Source organism: Zeus faber (assembly GCF_960531495.2).
Source record: "Zeus faber genome assembly, chromosome: 18".
NCBI classification, from domain to species: Eukaryota; Metazoa; Chordata; class Actinopteri; order Zeiformes; family Zeidae; genus Zeus; species Zeus faber.
The window spans coordinates 30,156,794-30,172,278 of record NC_137210.1 but is presented as its reverse complement, the minus strand read 5'-3'; the positions used below and the strand labels follow the sequence as shown (position 1 = coordinate 30,172,278).

At 45.1% G+C, this 15,485-nt stretch overlaps 1 protein-coding gene across 1 annotated transcript in view; it reads left to right on the top strand.

Moving 5' to 3' along the window:
• Positions 1-3,766: 3,766 nt before the first annotated feature.
• The window catches only part of mylka (myosin, light chain kinase a), a gene marked incomplete at its 5' end in the record, with an annotated part of 61,598 nt that continues 49,879 nt past the window's right edge, over positions 3,767-15,485 (top strand). The window contains 13 exons of the mRNA XM_080018984.1: positions 3,767-3,925; positions 5,426-5,622; positions 6,296-6,365; positions 7,701-7,908; positions 8,541-8,580; positions 9,147-9,339; positions 10,540-10,705; positions 11,167-11,188; positions 11,274-11,714; positions 11,899-12,106; positions 12,232-12,347; positions 12,557-12,669; positions 13,260-13,406. Coding sequence (XP_079875110.1) covers positions 3,767-3,925; positions 5,426-5,622; positions 6,296-6,365; positions 7,701-7,908; positions 8,541-8,580; positions 9,147-9,339; positions 10,540-10,705; positions 11,167-11,188; positions 11,274-11,714; positions 11,899-12,106; positions 12,232-12,347; positions 12,557-12,669; positions 13,260-13,406 — 2,080 coding nt within the window. The remainder of the gene's footprint in view (positions 3,926-5,425; positions 5,623-6,295; positions 6,366-7,700; positions 7,909-8,540; positions 8,581-9,146; positions 9,340-10,539; positions 10,706-11,166; positions 11,189-11,273; positions 11,715-11,898; positions 12,107-12,231; positions 12,348-12,556; positions 12,670-13,259; positions 13,407-15,485) is intronic.

The window sequence follows — 15,485 nt, the reverse complement described above, 5'->3', positions numbered from 1 at the left end:
TACTGATTTGCTTGTAAATGGAGTATTTGGTATTATTTGCAAAATTACTTACACTGATGAGAACTCACCCTGGACTTTGTGGACCGGTGCCAGTGGAACCGCCTCCAGATGAAGGCGGGGAAAAGCAAAGAGCTGGTGGTTATGGTTAGGGTTAGGGTTAGGGTTAGGGTTAGGGTTGGATTTTCACTCTCCCCCGACACAGGTGAACATCCAGGGAATGGATATTGACATCGTGGAATCTTAAAGTACCTGGGTGTTCACCTTAACAATAAACTGGACTGGACTCATCACATACATGCACTTTATAAGAGGGGTCAGAGCAGACTATCTGCTGAGAAGACTCAGGTCCTCTGGACGCAGGGGGCTCTCCTGAAGACCTTCTCCAACAACATCTTTGATGGAGTGGTCTGCGGGGGCCACAGCCTCACCACAGCTGACAGGAAGACACTTGACAAACCCATCAAGAAGGCCAGCTCTGTCCTGGGGGGCCCCTGGACCCAGTGCAGGTGGTGGGAGAAAGGAGGATGATGGCTGAGCTGTCATCCATGACGGAGAACCAACCCCACCCCATGCATGACACTCTGATGGAACTGTGGAAAATCCAAGTGCAAGAAACAAAAATAATAAGAAAAGTACAATCCCTGATGTGAAATTTGTCAAGATACACAATACACTTAGTATTCTGTTTCCTATTAATGTTTTTTTCACCCTATATATATTATATATTTTATACTGCTTACCTTGCTTTCTATTTTCTGCTGTCCCCTTTTTTGCTGCTGGAACAATGTAAATGTCCCTGTTGTGGGACTAATAAAGGTTTATCTTATCTATTATCTCTTATCTTCCCACACAGTCATAGTGTCTACACCAATGCAGCCAGTAAACGGCTCAGCGTACCTTGTTTGGAATGTTGTATTAAACATAATTTGTCTTGTTGGCAATTTTGTGATTGCAATATAATCTCTTCCTGGAACACGATCATTTATTCTACCAGACTTTTTCGTGTCCTGATAAAGATGATTTCCTTGAATCAAAACATTGTCACGGTCATTTTGTGTCCATGTGCAAACATTCTGGATGTTGTTCTTAAGAACTGCTGTTAAACTGACGGCAGCTGAATCATCTGTATGGATGTATGGGAAAACCACACTTATTTTTAAAGGCTTCTCCTCTACATTAAGCTTTTTCATAGATATCATTTAAATATTTTGTTTTTTTAGATTTTTTTCTGCTGTTTCTTTTTCCAATTTTTTTTTCATCATTTTTTTCCACAGTATTTTTCGTTGGGGTTTTCAGTGTAACTGACCTGGATGTTTGGACAATTGCTTCTTTATTGCCTTAGACTTTCAGCTATTTTTCGGCATACGGAACAAGAATAAACATATTCAGGATACTATTTTTAGGATTTGTGCAGAGAACATGAACTCATCATGGACTTGTAGATTTTGTATCTGACGACTTCTTGGAACCTGAAAGTAAGACGAGCACAACACGCATCAACCACAGGGTTGTATCACAACACAATGTCTTCATTTACAAAAAGACCAAAGAGATAAAATATCAATGGAACATCCCACAAACATCGAGCAGCTCAGAAAGAAAGTACATCAGCAGCCACTGCCACCACCCCCCCACCACGCACCCCCCACGCTGTGGACGGACCTTCACAGCCACAACAAATTTGTAGTTTGTTAAATAATTTCCTGTATTTCCAGGCTCCTCTCCAGTCACTCCTAGTTCCACACTTTAACCAGAACAAGTCAATGTTGTGATGGTGTCGTGGCTTCTCAGCCCTGGTACAAACTGTGCTGCCCCCTGCTGCTCATTCCCCACCGTCAGGGAGGGAGGGAGGGAGAGGAGGTCCAGTTATCCATCTGTTCCAGTTTCTCTCTCTCTTCTTCCCTCTGTGGTGTTTTTTTCTTCTCTTCTCTAACCCTCCCTCCCTCCCCTCCCTCCTCCCTCTCTCTGCTCAGCACTGTGTGGAGGGAGGTTTAAGACAGAAAGCAGTGGAGCAGCGGAGGTGAAGCTGCTGGTCCTGGCTCTGCAGGTAGGTCCACATGTTACCTCCAAACTTCCTCTTTAAAGTGGAAATCCCTCCATCCATGACATCATCTGCTTTCAAAAGCTCATGTTTGATGTGTAGTATGACAGCGTCAGTGTGGTCACGCTGATCCTCCATGCGCCGTCTGCGCCTCCTGCCAACAACACAAGGAGCAGGGGCAGGAAGTGCAGTTCTGCAGCAGGTACACACTTCCTGTCCTGTCAGTCAGGAGTGATGAAGAAGAAGAAGAAGAAGAAGAAGAAGAAGAAGAAGATGAAGAAGAAGAAGATGAAGAAGAAGATGAGGATGATGATGAAGAAGGAGGAGGTGGCAAACATGGAGCGACAACCATGTTTCCAACGGAATACTAGGAAATCCACCATGTGCCGGATCGACACTTCAACTTCACTTCAACTGTCTGTCTGTCTGTCTGTCTGTCTCTGTATCTCTCTGTCTGTCCGTCTGTCTGTCTCTGTATCTCTCTGTCTGTCTGTCTGTCTGTCTGTCTGTCTGTCTGTCTGTCTGTCTGTGTATCTGTCTGTCTGTCTGTCTGTCTGTCTGTCTCTGTCTGTCTGTCTCTGTATCTCGCTGTCTGTCTGTCTGTCTGTCTCTGTATCTCTCTGTCTGTCTCTCTCAATATCTCTCTGTCTGTCTCTCTCTGTATCTCTCTGTCTGTCTCTCTCTGTATCTCTCTGTCTGTCTCTCTCAATATCTCTCTGTCTGTCTCTCTCTGTATCTCTCTGTCTGTCTCTCTCAATATCTCTCTGTCTGTCTCTCTCTGTGTCTCTCTGTCTGTCTCTCTCTGTATCTCTCTGTCTGTCTCTCTCAATATCTCTGTCCGTCTCTCTGTCGCTCTCTGTCTGTCTCTCTCTGTATCTCTCTGTCTGTCTCTCTCAATATCTCTGTCTGCCTCTCTCTGTATCTCTCTGTCTGTCTCTCTCTGTCTGTCTGTCTTGTTTTTCTGTAACTGATGTGGAAACTGATAAATCAGCTGCTTAGTGTGGAATTCTGTTGTGCTCAGAGGCTCTGTGCAACTTCACACACACACACACACACACACACACACACACACACACACACACACATATACACACACACATATACACACACACACATATACACACACACGTATACACACACGCATATACACATGTGTACTTGTTTTTGCTACTCGGTGGGGACTTGAACATACACATGTGTGTGTGTGTGTGTATTTTGTCTACTTCCAGGTAGGAGCATGAATAGTGTGAATGAAGTGTAACAGGAATGTTCATGAGGTTATTTCACTTTAAATAAACCCTGCAGGGTTGTGGGTTCTGTTCCCTGTGGAGGTGATTGACCGTGTGAGCAGTGGACCATCGATCGGAGTGACTCACTCCACAAACACTCTGGTTTCACTGTCTCGCACTGAGCGTTTTGTGTTTGGAGGTCAGACATGCCTTGCTCAGGGGACACATGGTGTGATAGTTGGCGGTGGACAAAGAAACAGATGATGTCGATGTGTGATTGAGTTGGAAGAACGTGGTGATCCATCGTGAGTCGCTGAAGGGAGGAGTCAGCGGCAGGTGAAGCTGGTTGCAGCGTGGGTCACACCCACTGTGATAGAAGAGTTTTCATAATAAACCTCCATCCAATGACGTCACTGTCATGTAACATGTCATATTGAATAAACAATATTAAATATGACATGTTACATGACATCTGTGTTCCTATGTTAGCAGGAACATGGCCGACGTCACGTTAACCACGGCATCCTCCAGGATCTCCAAGGCAACAGGCACATCGCTGGGAGGCGGTTCCCATGGAAACAGACCTCCAGAGTTCACCCTCCCTCCACAAAACATCAGGGTCTGTCTGGGAGGCTCCGCCCACCTGGAGGGGAAGGTACAGTCTGAACATCCTTCATCACTACAGTCTGAACATCCTTTATCACTACAGTCAGAACATCCTTCATCACTACAGTCAGAACATCCTTCATCACTTCAGTCAGAACATCCTTCATCACTACAGTTTGAATATCCTTCATCACTACAGTCTGAACATCCTCCATCACTACAGTCAGAACATCCTTCATCACTTCAGTCAGAACATCCTTCATCACTACAGTCTGAACATCCTTCATCACTTCAGTCAGAACATCCTTCATCACTACAGTTTGAATATCCTTCATCACTACCGTCTGAACATCCTCCATCACTACAGTCAGAACATCCTTCATCACTTCAGTCAGAACATCCTTCATCACTACAGTCTGAACATCCTCCATCACTAAAGTTTGAACATCCTCCATCACTACAGTCGGAACATCTTTCATCATTACAGTCAGAACATCCTTCATCACTTCAGTCAGAACATCCTTCATCACTGCAGTCTGAACATCCTCCATCACTACAGTTTGAACATCCTTTATCACTACAGTCTGAACATCCTCCATCACTACAGTCTGAACATCCTTCATCACTACAGTCTGAACAACCTCCATCACTAAAGTTTGAACATTCTCCATCACTAAAGTTTGAACATCCTTCATCACTAAAGTTTGAACATCCTCCATCAATAAAGTTTGAACATCCTTCATCACTGCAGTCTGAACATCCTCCATCACTACAGTCTGAACATCCTTCATCACTACAGTCGGAACATCTTTCATCACTACAGTCGGAACATCCTCCATCACTAAAGTTTGAACATCCTTCATCACTTAAGTTTGAACATTCTCCATCAATAAAGTTTGAACATCCTTCATCACTAAAGTTTGAACATCCTCCATCACTAAAGTTTGAACATCCTTCATCACTAAAGTTTGAACATCCTCCATCAATAAAGTTTGAACATCCTTCATCACTGCAGTCTGAACATCCTCCATCACTAAAGTTTGAACATCCTTCATCGCTGCAGTCTGAACATCCTCCATCACTAAAGTTTGAACATCCTTCATCGCTACAGTCTGAACATCCCTCGTCAGGGAAAGAGGGTGATTAACTCTCCCTGGTCTTGTGACGGGTTGGATCCTGCTTTATCGTAAACAACGTGTGTGTGTGTGAGCTTTCATGTCTTCATGGTGTGCGCCCACACACACTTCACTAAGCAGGAGGAATTCATACAAAGACAGACGGACAGACAGACAGACAGACAGACAGACAGGCAGACAGACAGACAGGTACCAGCATCCAGACATGGCACAGACTTAGTTGGTGCCGAGGGAAAACGAGAGGAAGTTTTAAAATAAACAGGTGGGACGACACCCCCACGGAGGGGGGTGGGAGGGGCGGGTTCAACCGCCATGACATCACTGGATGACGAGGCTTTGCACACGGCACACTTGAACGACAGACCAATCACAACCGCCACCTTTGCTCCCCAAGACCTCTCATCCCAAATCAGCTGCTTGAAGCGGGAGGCGGTCCCAGCGTCCTGCCGGACGAGGCTTTGGCGACATCAAGAACGCAACAGATGGAAGCACGGAAAGCACGCCCCCCAGCGCTCACTTCCTGGACCTGGTCCAACCCAGAATCATACAGAACAGGAAGTGATGCTGAGGGGGAGGAGTCTGAGGCCCGGGTCGAGGTGCAGCCTGTGGAGTGCGTCAGGCAGGAGTGCACGTGTCATTTGTTGTGATTTTCTTTTGCTTTATTTCTCTAAAGTTTGATGTGAATTTTAAGTTTAAACTTGAAGGAAATAAAATCCACAATTTTGGGGCAACTTTCCAGTTGATGTTTGACGTTTTGATCATGAAGCTTCAGTGCGTGTGGAAAAGCCACGCCTTGCTTGGACCGTGCCTGCTTGTTTGCTGAAGAAGCCGCTATACGACTGGAAACAGACTGTTACCATGGCAACATACACAGGAAGAGAAGAGTTTTCAAAGGGATTAGTATTATTATAGTATTAATACTATATATTATATATAGTATTATATTATATTATATTATATTACATATTGTATTCTATGTTTGTTATATGTGTATGTTTTATAATGTTATGTCATGATATGCAATATTAGATTGTATTATGCTATATCATATTATGGTATATTATATTATGTTATGAAATATTTGATTATATTATGGTGTTACAGAAATGAACGGGTGGCTTTGATCTGCAGCTTGTCAGTGGGTGGCGTTAAATAAAGAGGCAGACAGACGCTGCTTTGACTTGTACAAGGGTCGGATCAGAGATGTGCTCGGGAGCAGCTCTCCGAGTCAGAAACAACAGTCAGTTTGGCGTCACTGGTCGTGTTGTTGTCGCTCTCTGTAGCCGCGTCGAGGTGAAGCCTGAACAGGGACAGCTGCGTCTGGGCTCCAAGGCTGGAGTCTGTGGGAATGAGGTGAATAATGGAAAATATGTGACTGGGCTTCTATGAAGTTGTGTTTGTCATGATGTGTGTGCATATAAGTTTATGATGACATCCATTTATATATGTATATATAGTGACATGCTTTTGTTACAATGGTATATTATATTATATAGTATTATGTTATGTTATGTTATGTTATGTTATGTTATGTTATGTTATGTTATGTTATGTTATGTTATGTTATGTTATGTTAAGTTATGTTAAGTTATGGTGTATTATATTATATTATATTATATAATATTATGTTATATTATATTATATTATATTATATTATATTATGTTATATTATATTATATTATATTACATTATATTATATTATATCATATTATATTATACTATGTTATATTATATTATATTATATTATATTATATTATATTATATTATGTTATATTATATTATATTATATTATGTTATATTATATTATATTATATTATACTATGTTATATTATATTATATTATATTATATTATATTATATTATATTATATTATATTATATTATATTATGTTATATTATATTATATTATATTATATAATATCATGTTATATTATATTATATTATATTATGTTATATTACATTATATTATATTATATTATATTATATTATATTATGTTATATTATATTATATTATATTATATTATGTTATATTATATTATACTATGTTATATTATATTATATTATATTATATTATATTATATTATATTATGTTATATTATATTATATTATATTATATTATATTATGTTATATTATATTATATTATATTATATTATATTATATTATATTATATTATGTTATATTATATTATATTATATTATGTTATGTTATATTATATTATACTATGTTATATTATATTATATTATATAATATTATGTTATATTATGTTATATTATATTATGTTATATTATATTATATTATACTATTTTATATTATATTATATTATATAATATTATATTATATTATATTATATTATATTATGTTATATTATATTATATTATATTATATTATATTATGTTATATTATATTATACTATGTTATATTATATTATATTATATTATATTATATTATGTTATATTATGTTATATTATATTATATTATATTATATTATATTATATTATATTATACTATGTTATATTATATTATATTATATTATATTATACTATGTTATATTATGTTATATTATATTATATTATATTATATTATATTATATTATATTATATTATGTTATTATATAACCTTTACATGTTATGGCAATATCTGTTTATCTATTACCTGCTCTTCCTCCTCCTCCTCCACCTCCTCCACCCAGGTGTGTGGTGTCCCAGAGCCCCAGGTCACATGGTCCAGGGAGGGCAGGGCTGTCACTGGTGGAGGGCTCTGTGCCCTGGAGCAAGGCAGGCGTGGAACCTTCAACCTGCTGCTGCACAGGGTCAAGAATAAGAATGTGGGACGGTTCACCTGCCAGGCGACCAATCAGGAGGGGAGGAGGAGCGTCAGCGTGGCCAACACCCTGCACGGTGCTGGGAGGCTCCTCCCCTCCCTCCCTCCCTCCCTCCCTCCCTCCCTCCCTCCCTCTCTCTCTTTCTTCCTCTCTCTCCCCCCCTCCTCCCCTCCCTCTCTCTCTCTCTTCCTCTCTCTCCCCCCCTCCCTCCCTCCCCCCCTCCCTCTCTCTCCCTCCCACCCCCTCCCCCTCTCTCCCTCCCCCTCCCCCCCTCTCTCTCCCTCTCCCTCCCCCTCCCCCCCTCTCTCCCTCTCTCTCCCTCCCACCCCCTCCCTCTCTCTCCCTCCCCCCCTCCCTCTCTCTCCCTCCCCCTCCCCCCCTCTCTCTCCCTCTCCCTCCCCCTCCCCCCTCCCTCTCCTCCCACCCCCTCCCTCTCTCTCCCTCCCCCCCTCCCTCTCCCTCCCCCTCCCCCCTCCCCCTCTCTCCCTCTCCCTCCCACCCCCTCCCCCTCTCTCCCTCCCCCTCCCCCCTCACCCCCTCCCTCTCTCTCCCTCCCCCCCTCTCTCTCCCTCCCCCCCTCCCTCTCCCTCCCACCCCCTCCCTCTCTCTCCCTCCCCCTCCCCCCTCTCTCCCTCCCTCTCCCTCCCACTCTCTCCCCTAACCTCTGATAGACAGATGACTGTTTCATGTTTCTCTTCCTTCTCACAGATTCTGGTGAGAAATACATCCATCCCTCCATCAGCAGTGGGTAAGATCTACCTTTCTCTCTTCCTTCCTTCCTTTCTTCCTTCCTTCCTCCCCTCCCTCCCTCCTTCCTTCCTCCCCTCCCTCCCTCCTTCCTGCCTCCCCTCCTTCCTTTCTTCCTTCCTTCCTTCCTTCCCTCCTTCCTTCCTTCCTTCCTTCTCATAAGTTCTCTATCGCTCTTATTGGATGGGATTCTCCTCTAATTCTCTCCATCTGTTCTTTCCTTCTGCGTTCGTACTATTTTTCTCTCTTCTGAGTCGTTCTTCAATGTGTTTTTGATGTAGTACAAGCAGGTCAATGGGTTGGGGGTTCTATTCCCTCGAGCTCAACCCTGGACTAGCACTGCAGGGTTGAGCGTTCTATTCCCTGTGTAGCCCTGTGGCAGAGCAAGGCTGATGGGTTGTGGCTTCTGGAGGGTTAGATCCAGGTTACATAAACAGTGTAGTTCCACCACCTCCGCTGGACTCCACCCTCTGGTGGAATGAAGCCTCCATGAATGGCTCGCTGTTGGACAGTGAATGGAGTGAAGGGTCCTGCAGCTGATGGTACTCCATGTCCCACGGTTTCCAGGGGGTCCAGGGCTGGTTCCAGGGGAGGTCTCGTAGTCCCGGTGCCGGCAGTGGAGACCAGGCCTGGCCTCTGGGGGGAGAGCCCCCCGAAGTTTGTGTCCAAGCCCTCAAGGGTCCACGCCACGTTGGGACGCACCGGGAAGTTCTCGGTGAAGACCACCGGCCGACCACCACCACTCATCACCTGGACCAAGGTGAGGAAGCAGTAGACTACTACTACTAGCACTACTACTGCTACTACTACTACTAATACTACTACTACTACTACTGTACTACTACTACTGTACTACTACTACTACTACTACTACTGTACTACTACTACAACCATACCAGATATACTACTACTACTAGTAGTAGTAGTATATGTGGTAGTTTCAACCACACGTCACCCAAGTGGTGTTTTCAGGGCCCTGCGGCACAGAGACAGAGGACGGTGGGTTGTAAACAGCAGTTTATGGTAGAGAGGAGGCTCGGTATCATTATCCAGGAGCAGATACAACACGTCATGACAGGGCTCCTCCCCTGAGTGAGTGTGGGGACGGAGGTTTTACCTGTTGCTCGTTACGCCAACCAACCAGCAACAGGTATGCAGCCACCCTGACCCAATCACCTCGATCCAGGTCAGGTGTGGCTGCTCAACCACCCCATCCACACAGTATAGTAGTACAGTAGTAGTAGTTGTGGTGGTAGTAGTGTTAGTGGTAGTAGTACAGTGGTAGAAGTATAGCAGTATTAGTGATAGTAGTAGTACAGTAGTAGTAGTGGTAGTATAGTAGTAGTAGTAGTAGTAGAACAGTGGTAGTAGTAGTAGTAGTAGTAGTAGTAGTAGTAGTAGTAGTAGTACAGTGGTAGAAGTGGTAGTAGTATAGTAGTAGTAGTACAGTGGTAGAAGTATAGCAGTATTAGTGATAGTAGTAGTACAGTAGTAGTAGTGGTAGTATAGTTGTAGTGGTAGTGGTAGTAGTAGTACAGTGGTAGTAGTAGTAGTAGTAGTAGTAGTAGTAGTAGTACAGTGGTAGAAGTATAGCAGTAGTAGTGATAGTAGTAGTACAGTAGTACTAGTGGTAATATAGTAGTAGTAGTAGTAGTACAGTGGTAGTAGCAGTAGTAGCAGTAGTAGTAGTGGTAGATGTAGTGTAGAATTCTTTAGACCCAGGCTGTTACTTTGGGAGAACAGTATTAATATTTAATCCATTAATCCATTGGAAACTTGCTGCTATGAGTTATAAGCACAGACACCACCAGGTGTCGTTGCTGCAAAATCTCAATGACTGATGTGGATATTGATGAATAAAGGTGTTATTGATAGTATTGGTATTAGATAGGATCGAATACCAATACTCCGTATTGAATATCAGTGAAAGTATCAGTTACCTTTCCAACGTCTCTCCCAGGGCGGAGTCACACTTCAGGCTTCTGGCCGGTTCAGTATCTACCAGCGGTCCGGGATTCATTTCCTGGAAATACAGGAAGTGCGGATGGAGGACGCAGGAAGTTACACGTGTTCCATCGCCAACGGTGCCGGGACAGCGACGGCCTCCGCTGAGCTGAACATCCAGGGTGGGGAGCTGATCAATCAACCAATCAATCAATTAGATCGCTCCCGTCAATCAGGTTTCAGATGAGGGGCTCAGTCAGCCAATCAGAATCCACACAGCACAAAACATCTCAGGACCAACCTGCGGAGGATCCCAGCCTGGAAACGGCTTTATTGATCAGGAGGAGAGGAAGATTCTTTATTTATCACACACACGCTTCAAACAGTGAAAGTGGTTCTCTGCTTTAAAGCCTCCTGGCTTGTCCTTCCTGAGGAGCAGCCAGGAGCAATGGGCAGCAAACGCCCGGGGCCAGTTACAAACATCCATCGCTGGTCAGACGACCATGTTGTGCATGTTTTGGGTGGAGGTCCTTACTGATGTAACATGGAGGAAACCCCATGTGAGCAAGGGGAGAACATGCAACATGCAAACTCCATAGTATCATGAAGATAAAAGGTGTTGTATTTTGTTCTTTTATTGCAGAGCCTCGCAGCAAGTCGGCAAGGTGAGCAGGACCCTGGTCTGAGAAGGATGCTCCATCCATAATGTCTGAATGGGAACCCAGTTTCTGTGAAATGTGTCTGGATCAGCTTGTTGATGGGGTTGGGAAGCCCCATGCCGGGCGTGGCGGCGGGGCGTGGCAGCGGGGCGTGGCAGCGGGGCGTGGCAGCGGGGCGTGGCAGCGGGGTGAGGCAGCGGGGTGTGGCGGCGGGGTGTGGCGGCGGGCGTGGCAGCGGGGCATGGCGGCGGGGCGTGGCAGCGGGGTGTGGCAGTGCGCGTGGCGGCGGGGCGTGGCAGCGGGGTGTATCAGCGGGGTGTATCAGCGGGGCGTGGCGGCGGGGCGTGGCAGCGGGGTGTATCAGCGGGGCTTGGCGGCGGGGCGTGGCGGCGGGCGTGGCGGTGGGCGTGGCAGCGGGGTGTATCAGCGGGGCGTGGCGGCGGGGCGTGGCGGCGGGCGTGGCAGCGGGGTGTATCAGCGGGGCGTGGTGGCGGGGCGTGGCGGCGGGCGTGGCGGTGGGCGTGGCAGCGGGGCATGGAGTAATGTTCAGATGGTGTTGGTGGGATCTCCACCCTGTGACCAAACCAGTGTGCTGGAGCCCACAAGGAGGCGGAGGTGTTGTGGTGGAGCAGCCACAGGGGCTTCAGTTTTAATTCTGGGTTCACCTGTAAAATACAATAAGAACCATTCCTCTGTGCCCCCCCAACCTCCTCCAGAGGATGGGTCAACCCTCTGGAGCCCGTCGGCCCCGGACCCCAACCCGGCGAGAGGCTGTCTCAGCTGGGCAGAGGCAGGCAGGAGACCCCTTGGCCGCAGACCAGGCCCGCAGCCTCCTTGGGGGCCGGTCGGCCCTCTGAGACCCCTGCGGAGCCAGGTTCCCTGGCAAGGAGGGAGGCTGCTGTTCCAAGCACGGCTGGAACGCAGGTGAGTGGAACTAGTTCCATCGGAGCCTCGTGTTAGATCTGCCCTGAATTACAGTATATCAACAAATACAAAACAGGACAAAATGAAGTAACTTTGTCCAAAATGTGTGTTTGCATCACGCTCAGGGGACAGATGATCAGTTGAAGGTTCCTCAGGTTGAGGTCAACCAGCCTGGCTCTGGTGCAGAACCAACAAGACCATCAGCACCATTTAATCCAGGCACCAGCACAGACTACCCCAGGTAGGACCATGGTCCTCATGCACCTCTTGCCCTGTGTGGATAGGTGGACAGACAGACGGACAGACAGACAGACTGGTTTGGCATTAAATTCACCCTGTAAATTTGATAGGTAGAAGGGTGGAAGATGAATGGATGGAGGATAGATGGATGGAGGGATGGATGGATGGATGATCTGACTGGACCATGGTGATGTGGGTTCTGGGTTCCAGGGCTCTGAGGAGACCAGCAGGCTCCAAGCTCCAAGTTCAGGTCCAGGAGGTCAAGGATGTCAAGGAGGTCAAGGAGGTCAAGGAGGTCAAGGAGGTCCAGGTCCCACCTCAAGGTAACAGCTTGAATCCTGTCACAGTGTCTTTGAGCAAGGCACTCAATCCCTCCACGTCCTCCATAGAGCTTAGAATGACATCATATCTGTCTGTCTGCCTATTTACCTGCCTGCCTGTCTGTCTGTATCTTCCTTATCTCCTTGTAAACAGTGTTTCCTTCATCACTTTGGGATTCAATCAATCTACAGCCAATGTTGGCTTTGTTCTGCACCCCCCCTCCTGTCTCCCCCTCTGTCTCCCCTTCCTGTCTCCCCCTCCCTCCCTGTCTCCCTCCCTGTCTCTCTCCCCCTCCCTCACTCCCTCTCTCCCTCCCTGTCTCTCTCCCCCTCCCTCACTCCCTCCCTTACCCCGCCCGTCTCTCCCTGTGGTTGGTGATAAGCTCTCACAGTGTTGGTTTAGAGGGTTTGCTTCCTGTTCCCAACGCCTGGTGCTGCACAGATTACGCAGAAAAAACACAGCTTTGCATCACCGGGCGCCTCCTGGTGGTCAGCAGCGTCATGTGATGATGGACGAGCAGCGTCATGTGATGATGGACGAGCAGCGTCATGTGATGATGGATTAGCAGCGTCTTGTGATTGATTCTGAACAGTTGTGGTTCGATGCCCCCCGTCCGAGGCCCAGGCTCCAGTCTTCCTCCAGGGGGTGGAGGATATTGCGGTGGTGGAGGGCCAGGACTCCACTCTGCAGGCCGCCGTCAAGGGAAAACCTCCACCCTCTGTCAACTGGACCTTCAACGGTGAGAACTAGCTGCCTTGCTGCTAGACAGGTAGACAGACAGGAAGACAAACAGACAGACAGGCATGGAAAGACCGGAAATAGTTCTATAAGGTGTGATGGTTGAAAGCATCCACTAGAGGGCAGTAGAACATCTGTATGATGATGCAGACCTACCTATACCTCCATTATATTTTATAGAATAATATAATATTATATAACATAATCATATAATATTACATAGTATTATATTGTATTATATTAAATTATATTATAAAGTATTGTATTGTACTGTAAGAATTGTATAGTATTATACTGTATTATATTATATTATATTATATTATATTATATTATATTATAAAGTATTTTATAGTATTATACTGTATTATATTATATTGTATTATATTAAATTATATGATATAGTATACAATAATATTAAATATAATATATATTATTATATTATATTATTATATATATTATATATATTATATAGTATTATTATATTGTATTTGCACTTCAGCACGTGTTTTTATGTATTTGACAGCAGCTGCAGCAGCAGAACTCTGTTACCATGGTAACTGTCATACTGGAAAGACATTCAATGACATTTCAATTAGAACAAATGACGTTTTAAAATATCACCAGTTTCCATGAACACGTAGCTGCAGCTGCCCTGCATCCACCTCCCTGCAACACCTCCTCCCTCCAGTTTCTGCTGTGACATGTTTTACTGAAAATAAAGGAAGCGTCAAAGTCTCTCTCTGAAAAAGGTTTCCCTTCTTCCCCAGAGAGAACAGACAGAACAGAGAGAGAGACAGATAACAGAGAGAGAGAGAGACAGATCTCAGGGAAATGAGAGAAGATGAGACATGAAATGGGGGGTGAAGAGGAAGTGAAAGTCAGACAGACAGGGTGTTGTGTCTTTAAACAGAAGGTTTAACACACTGAGCAGCAGACCTTAAATAGACATGCTGCCACGTGTGTGCGATAATGAAAGATTCTTCTTCTTCATCTCTGTCTGTCTGTCATCCTTCATCTCTGCCTGTCTGTCATCCTTCATCTCTGTCTGTCTGTCATCCTTCATCTCTGCCTGTCTCTCATCCTTCATCACAGCCTGTGTCTCATCCTTCATCTCTGCCTGTCTGTCATCCTTCATCTCTATCTGTCTGTCATCCTTCATCTCTGTCTGTCTGTCATCCTTCATCTCTGCCTGTCTCTCATCCTTCATCACAGCCTGTCTCATCCTTCATCTCTGTCTGTCTGTCATCCTTCATCTCTGTCTGTCTCTCATCCATCATCTCTGTCTGTCTCTCATCCATCATCTCTGTCTGTCTCTCATCCTTCATCTCTGTGTCTCTCTCATCCTTCATCTCTGTCTGTCTGTCATCCTTCATCTCTGCCTGTCTCTCATCCTTCATCTCTGTCTGTCTCTCATCCTTCATCTCTGTGTCTCTCTTATCCTTCATCTCTGTCTGTCTCTCATCCTTCATCTCTGTCTGTCTGTCATCCGTCATCTCTGTCTGTCTGTCATCCTTCATCTCTGTCTGTCTGTCATCCTTCATCTCTGTCTGTCTGTCATCCTTCATCTCTGCCTGTCTCTCATCCTTCATCACAGCCTGTGTCTCATCCTTCATCTCTGCCTGTCTGTCATCCTTCATCTCTGTCTGTCTGTCATCCTTCATCTCTATCTGTCTGTCATCCTTCATCTCTGTCTGTCTGTCTGTCATCCTTCATCTCTGCCTGTCTCTCATCCTTCATCACAGCCTGTCTCATCCTTCATCTCTGTCTGTCTGTCATCCTTCATCTCTGTCTGTCTCTCATCCATCATCTCTGTCTGTCTGTCATCCTTCATCTCTGCCTGTCTCTCATCCTTCATCTCTGTCTGTCTCTCATCCTTCATCTCTGTGTCTCTCTTATCCTCCATCTCTGTCTGTCTCTCATCCTTCATCTCTGTCTGTCTGTCATCCTTCATCTCTGTCTGTCTGTCATCCTTCATCTCTGTCTGTCTGTCATCCTTCATCTCTGTCTGTCTGTCATCCTTCATCTCTGTCTGTCTGTCATCCTTCATCTCTGTCTGTCATCCTTCATCTCTGCCTGTCTC